This window comes from Paramisgurnus dabryanus, chromosome 24, assembly GCF_030506205.2.
Source record: "Paramisgurnus dabryanus chromosome 24, PD_genome_1.1, whole genome shotgun sequence".
NCBI lineage: Eukaryota > Metazoa > Chordata > Actinopteri > Cypriniformes > Cobitidae > Paramisgurnus > Paramisgurnus dabryanus.
In genome coordinates, this window is record NC_133360.1 from 5,244,085 (window position 1) to 5,251,841 (window position 7,757).

General features: G+C 40.2%; 1 protein-coding gene across 2 annotated transcripts; it reads right to left on the reverse strand.

Annotated features, from left to right (window-relative positions):
• Positions 1-38: 38 nt before the first annotated feature.
• cherp (calcium homeostasis endoplasmic reticulum protein) lies at positions 39-7,457 on the reverse strand. 2 transcript variants are annotated; one of them, XM_065244335.2, is made up of 19 exons: positions 7,272-7,457; positions 6,602-6,775; positions 6,428-6,463; positions 3,911-4,083; positions 3,688-3,825; positions 3,456-3,607; positions 3,261-3,372; positions 3,090-3,179; positions 2,792-3,008; positions 2,533-2,696; positions 2,019-2,451; positions 1,675-1,916; positions 1,458-1,591; positions 1,292-1,378; positions 1,018-1,164; positions 817-933; positions 639-733; positions 366-551; positions 39-286 (listed from the first exon to the last, which is right to left on the reverse strand). In XM_065244335.2, exons 1-19 carry the CDS (start codon positions 7,294-7,296, stop codon positions 249-251), a joined length of 2,760 nt encoding a protein of 919 aa, XP_065100407.1. In that variant the 5' UTR covers positions 7,297-7,457; the 3' UTR covers positions 39-248. The 2 variants fall into 2 exon arrangements, with proteins under 2 accessions (XP_065100407.1, XP_065100406.1); XM_065244334.2 differs by having other exon boundaries at positions 1,675-1,937.
• Positions 7,458-7,757: the final 300 nt, after the last annotated feature.

A 7,757-nucleotide genomic window follows, 5' to 3' on the forward strand; every position in this document is an offset into this window, starting at 1 on the left:
GCATTGTGAATTCTTTAATGTACACAGAACAATAAATGTCCCATTAAAACAACTTTATTTTGTCTTATACAGAGTTTAGGCAAATTAAACAAATTCCAACTGGTGGAACAAAATATTTTTCATCAGTGATGCAATGATGTTTTATAACGTTACTACAAAAACAAACTCAGGGTAAGATAAAACATTTAAACAGATGTGAAAAACAGCTTTATGACATCTACAGTAAAAACACGTTTGATTTGTGACCATCACTCTGTGCTGGCGGGCTCTTGAGGATCTCTGGTTACTGGAGAAGAAAGAGAAAATTATTACCATGATCAATTGTGTGGCCACTTATAAATACACGTTGCCTGAACACAAAATACCTTTCTCTCGCGCTTTCATCCTCGCCACAAAATTGTAGCTTTTGTTTCGTCTGTAGTTCACGTAAGGGTCGTCCAGCTGGACTCCCACGCCTTTGTACTGGTCCCACTTGTCCCGAATATCTCCACCTTTAATGGGGTCTTGAATACCTTGCTCGTTTGCTCCAAGACCTCCTGAACCGCTCCAACCTATGAGAAGATTCAGTCCAGTGAATCACTTACAGCAGAAGAATGAATTGAAGAGATCAGAGCTGTAAAATGTACTGGATCACCTACCCATCTTCATGAGCATCTGATGGCCTTTGTTTTCCTCTCCGAGCCTGAGATCAGGAGGTAACACTGCTGGGGTTGAACCCAACCCAGAGGTGGAACTGCAGATAGACAGTGTGTCACCCTAAATTGCTACTTGAATAGGTTTTATATGTGGAATTTGGAAATGTGCAGATGGACTTACGGTGGTGTAGGACTGCGAGATTTTGCGGCCTGACGCTTTTTGTCTGGTGAGTGCGATCTAGAGCGCGATCTGGAGCGGGAGCGACTTCGGGACCTGGATCTGGAGCGGCTCCTGCTTCTACCGGAGAAATTTAAATAATCATATTCACCATTCAGATAAAAAACAGATTTAAAAGTTTTTTTCAAAGCTGCAGTCAAATACCTGGAGCGAGATCTGGAGTAGGAGCGTGAACGGGAGCGAGATCTGGAGCGGGATCTGGAGCGAGAGGATTTAGAAGACCTGGAGCTGGAGCCTGATGAGGATCGTCCTCGGCTGCGCGACCGACTGTGAGAGCGACTCCCTCGAGTGCTGGCAGATAAAATCGAGCATGTTAAAAATAAACAAATCCTCTAGGCAAAACGTCCACTTAATTATGCTAATAATTTCAAAATGGCTGATACATCCAAATTCTAGTTCAAACTGCAACGTTTCCCACCTGTTGCGTTTATCGTGATCCTTCTTCCGTCTCGCCCTCATCTTGGCTCGGAAGAACTCGTACAGCCCATTTTGTTCCCAACCCTCGCTAAAAAAGGGACAAGTATTAAAAAAAATAACTTAAATGAGACAAAACAGTCAACGTTCAGTAACAAAAAGATGTTTACCTGTTTCTGGGTCTTTCGTGAGAAGGTGGACCGTAGAAAGCCTCCACCGCGGCGAGCAGGCGGTCACTTGGAGGCATTGGGGGTGGCAGGCGAATGTCTTTGGGGTCCAGAGGCTTATAATCATGATCTTCAAGCTAAATTTAAACCAAGAAAATAACACCATTAGGACAACAGCAAAAAAACACCAAGTACCATAACTGTCTGAATGCAAAATAACCTTGACAAGTGGCGCCATGAGTCCTGCGGGAAGGTCGAAGTAGGGGACGTTTGGGACCAAACTGGGGTCGTCCTGACTGATGTGAGCAGGGTTCTGCCGTCTAATGTGAGGGGCCTGTCCGTTAAACCCATGCGGAGGGGGTCCGAAGTCTGGATGCTGGCTGCCGCCCCATGGAGGAGGTTCAGACATTCCAGGAGGAGGAATCCTCTGGTTGGGATGGTGATGGGGCGGTGGACCTAGGTCTGATGAGAGGGGAACATGATCTAAGACAGGATCAATATCAAAATTGTCAGCAAAATTGTGATAATTTTAAATAGTGGTGACGTTAAAAGTCAAGGTTTCACCTCCTGGAAAATCTCCCTGTGGGTAGTCGAATTGGTGCGGCGGATACGGAGGCCGTTCGAAGTGATGGTGCGGAGGAAACTCGTCCTGCATGAAGTGAGGCGGAAAGCGGCCGAAGTTATGAGGAGGAGGTGGCTGGTTAAAAGGCAGAGGCTGCTGGTGGGGCGGGAACGGCCCGCGGAAGTGAGGCGGTCGCTGCATGCGGAACGGAGGTTCCCTTTGACCCCACGGTGGCGGCTGATCCTGGTTGTTCCACGGCGGCTGATCGTACTGCCCGCTCCATGACGGCGGGGGCTCGTTCTGTCCGCTCCAGGGGCCGCTGGGGCCACCGTCCCGTGGGCCGCTCCAGCTGGAGTCCCTCTGCTCGTTCCACATTCCCTCATGGCTGTTCCAAGGTGGACATGGGGGTGGGACTTGAGCGGGGTCAAATGGCGGCTAGAGACGGAAGAGAATTACGCATTTAGGTGCCGATAACAAAAAAGGTGACTGTTTACAAACTATGACTGTTTCACTCACGGGCTGCTGTGGATTCCACGGCGGCATACTGTGCGGTGGGTCGAACCACCCGGGTTTACTGGATTGAATGTCAGATGCAGCTGAAGGGCTTGAGTCTGGCGCAGGGTCATATTCGCCAGGAGGAGGACCGGCCATTGGGGGCTTCAAATCTCCGGATGCCAAAGCTAGTCAAGTGTAAGGAATGATGTCATTTAGCCACTCATAAAAACATGATACATATGTGACTTATGTATGTTTATATTTTACGTCAAATGTTTACCGGGTTGAGCAGTCATGGACGCTTGAGGCTTCATCTCAGCATCACCAGGTGCTAGCTGCCCGACTGCGACAGCAGCGGCTGTGACCGCCACGGTCTGCTGCTGTTGTTTCAGATTGGCCACAAACTCCTCGTGCTGGGTCTTCAAGGCCTGGATCTGCTGTTGGAACGCCAACTGGATGGGTTGCACGACTGCCGCATATTCTGTGATGAGCGACGCCTGGCAGAGACGTGACGAGAGACTTTACCAACTATATCTTTACGAACACATTTGGCAGGGCTAGTGTGGAACTGGTTGTACCTGATACTGTCCGAGACCCAAAGCAGGACTTTGGAGCTGCTGAATGGTGACATCGTCGAAGTAGCCGTTCTTCTCCCACAAGAGCAGCAACTGAAAATAGCACAGGGCGGTTACTAGGGTGTTGCTAAGGTGGATAATTCACATCATCAATACTGTGATAATGGATCTTACCCGTGTGATTTTCTGCTGTTTGTCCTCCTCGACCGACAGGAAACTCGTACAGTAAATGGGAACCACGACCTTCTGTAGAGCCGCCAAAAGATCCCTCTGGCTTTTCCTTTGACTGTAAAAAAATAAACGTTACGCCTACTTAAAATGCTTTATTACTAAATATATTACTCAATAGTCAACAAAAGTAACTCTCACCAATGATGAAGGACGTCATTGGTAAGATAGATGAGATGTAGGCGGAGCTCAAAGTGAGCGCTGTCAGCCGTGATGCGGTTTCTGAGGTGAGACGCCATTAGTTCACAGTGCTGAGGGGTTTTAGCATTATTAAACATCCAGTTCTTCCCACCCTAAGAAAGAAAGCCAGATAAATCAACTCTTGATTGAGAGACATCAAAAAAGCAAGGCTAATTTAATTTCCGACTCCTACCGATATGGCGTCTTTCGTGCAGGTGTCGATGATGGGCTGAAGGAGGTTGTCGAACTCGTTCATATCCAGCTGAGTTTCCAACAACAGCTTCTGCGTCTGCTGCTCCATCGCCAAAGAGATCGCAGCCGTCACCTGCTCCTAGAAGCCCAACGTATGATGTCACAATGTCAGATACAAGAACGTGGAGTTTAAAGCAAAGCTTACAGGCAGATGTTAATGTTACCTGTCTGAGGCTGAGCAGGTGTTGCTCTTGCTGCTGTAGGTTCCATTGGCTCTGCTGAATGAGGTCTTCCATGGTTGGGATGGATGGGGTGGATGATGGGATGGGTGGAGGGGGCAGCATGGTCATTGCCGCTGGAGCATCGCTGGCCTCTTTACCCGGAGGTTTACAGATCACTACAATTCATACAAAACAAATGAGCCACTACTTAAACACCACTGATAAACATCTGCAAGTCAGCATGAACAACTTTATATCAAATCTGATGGGCAACTTGAACCAGAGCCGCATTATTAAAGAAAACGACTCTTTTGAATGCTTGTAAACAAAGCAAAGCTACTATATAATCACACATGCTGACTCGTTCCTACATTTTTCCACCCATGTAAAGATTTTAAGCCAAGAAAAGCATGACAAACTGGATAATAAAAATAATAATAAATCACACAAAAATGCACTTGCTTTCTCCTTTACAATTTGAACCTGTATTGATCCAACAAAAGAAAATTTAGTTGATTGTAATGATTTTTGGGTCATTGACGTGACGTCAATTATTTTGTGTCGGTATGGTTAAATTAAATGTAAAAGGGATAAAATTTCAAAATAAATTTGCAGATTACTTGCACACATAATTTTTTTGGGCACCAAGTCTAAAATGTCTGGTTTTATTTCATTTTGACAGAATATTTGGGGGGTAATTGCGAAAATGTCAATGTGGTGTAACCGGTCTGAATTGGTGTAACAATTTTTTTTATTTAAATATAAATATATTAATAAAAATGTGCAATAAAATATAAACATTTGGTTTAGTGTAATATGATTTTTTTAAATACATTTTGACATCATTTGTCAAAGATTATTTAGAAAACAGAGCTGTTTTCAGCACATGTCGGGACAAATATTACAAAAACGCATTAAAATGTACATTTAGAAATAATTAATTGTATACATTCTCTTTTTTAATAATTTTTAAGTCTAAAATTTTTGGGTTTATTTCATTTTCACAGAATATTTGGGGGATAATTGCAGAAATTTCAATGTGGTGTAACCGACCTGTGTCAAAATTGGTTTTAGTAGGTTTTCTTAAATTAAAATATAAATATATATATTCATAAAAAAGTAGAATAAAATATAATCATCTAGTTTAGTGTAATATGATTTTTTTACATACATTTTGACATGATTTGTCAAAGATTATTTAGAAAACAGAGCTGTTTTCAGCATATGTCGGGACAAATATTACAAAAACAAATTAAAATGTACATTTAGAAATAATTAATTGCATCCATTCTCTTTTTCAATAATTTATAAGTATAAAATTTTTGGTTTTATTTCATTTCCACAGAATATTTGGGGGATAATTGCAAAAATGTCAATGTGGTGTAACCAGTTGGTGTCAATTGGTGTAACTAGGTTTTTTTTAATAAAAATATTAATATATTCATAAAAAATAAGGAATAAAATATAATCATCTAGTTTAGTGTAATATTCTTTTTTTACATACATTTTTACATAATTTGCCAAAGATTATTTAGAAAACAGAGTTGTTTTCAGCATATGTCGGGACAAATATTACAAAAACGCATTAAAATTTACATTTAAAAATAACTAATAAAATTAAATTTTAAAATGATTTTTTATTATTACGTTCTTTGGCGCAATTGATGGTTACACCATTTGACATTTTCATGTCCTGTCCATTCAGTCTTTTATTAGTTTTATTGCATAATATTAACATAAATACACTATGTGCATTGAAATAAACCTGATGCATGCTTTTAAAAAGTTTTTCAAAAAGATTTTTGAATTTCTCATCTTTCCAACCCGTTTTTGTCACTGACCCTTTTATGCACATTGCACAAGCAAGTGGTACCACGATGCATCCTTGCCAGAGTAGTTTAAGTTAAAGCTTCAGTGCAGGACAAGTTATGGTCTAAAATTGAATAAATGTGGGTTTACTCACAGGGTTCCCACTCTTAAATCAAATTCCCTGACTAAAAAGCTGAATTTCCATGACTTATGTCCGAGATGCCATGAGCCTGGATAATGTAGTGTACACTGTGAGTTTATAAAAATGTAGCTTAAATGTGTGAAATTATAAACAGTCCCAATAAACAGCTGTTTGAATTGTAGTGAGGGTAGGCTTGGACTCGGAATTGGTATTCCTTACGTCACAAGTTAACAAGTGGATTACATTTCAATAAATGGAAACTAAAATTTAAAGCAACAAACAAAAATCCCTGATATTCCATGACCATGAAATTCCCAGATTTTTAATGTCTTAAAAAGACCTTTAGAAATTCCATGACCTGTGGGAACCCTGTACACAAATCCCTAGTGGGCGTATGAGCTGTAGTTAACATAAATAATAAAAAACATAAATATATTTTTAACTTTAAAACAAGTTACATAAAAGCACAACATAATGCTTGGCTTAAAATGAAATATAAATATGTCAGGCACTGATAATGCAGAATACATTCATAGATACATAATAAAACATTTATAATAAATAAATACCTTCCATGTTATATTCATCATCATGAGAAGAAGAATCTATAAAGGAGAAAAGAAACATATATGTATATATAGAGAGAGGGCTGTCAAACAATTACAGCTCCGATACAGGTGTGTGTGCCTAATCTAAATCTGTAATGTGTATTGGTTCATATCTTTGAATATGAATTCACATACGTTGCTGCTGTTCGATGGCCAGTTTAAATTTGTAGTAGCCAAAATATTCTCCTCCAAACAAGAACGAGAACTTGGGGTTATCCTTCTGCTTGTCCATGGTCATCTTCTCAAACTCCGGTCCATTTCGAGCGACAAACTGGGCGAGTTTGTCAATGACATTTCGAAGCTCTTGATCTGATGGGAAATAACAAAAATCAACACATAACATTCATGTCATTCATAGTAATGTTTGTTTCTATAGCCTCTATTGCATTAGGACATTTACCAGGGTTTCATTGTAGTAAAACCATGTTTTGGGGCAGACCATTTGAATAATCATAATCTTACAAATACCATAAACTATGATTTTTGTAGTGGAACAGTGATAAAGTTGTGGTTACTATGGTTTTACTACAAATATTATAGTTGAACTATGCATACTGTAGACAATAGTACATTTATGGTTACTATGATTTTACTATACATGGTTAAACAATGGTTACTGTGGTAAATCCGTGGTATTTATTGTACACATAATAAGCCCAACACTCAGGCAGCAGTACAGCTACTTTATGATACAGCCTAACCGCACTACATAGCCAAAATAAAGTAAACATAACGATTTATGTGTTGTATTGATGTGAATAGGGTAACGTATCTCGCGCTTCAGGGCACGCGCGCCGACTCTCACCTTCTGGCGGTGTTGAAATATCCATTATTATCAAGATTACTTCTTCACATAACAACCCGAATTCATCTACAGCATGATACGTCTGTGTGGTAAACACAACCAAATATTTTTTAAATAGGTACGAACATTATATCAGCACAGGTTTGTTATTTTACTGTGAAAACGAAGCGAACGGAAACAGAATGCAGACGACTTCCGGCGGCGCCGGTGACGCTCTGGAGCTCTAGTGACGTCACAGCGCCGTCTGCTGGTAGGCAGTGTGGAGCTGATTTTAACACGAATCATTTTCCAAAAGTTTACTAATGTTTAAAAAACTAAAAATGAACTATCATTCATGGTTTTTGATAGATTTTGGAAGTGACTAATGAGTTTGAGTCGGTAGTTTGTCAGACAATCAGGAACAAAGAAATAATGATAACATGATACTATTAATAAAAAAAATAATTTACTTAATACTAATAATAATATATCTTAATAATAATAATA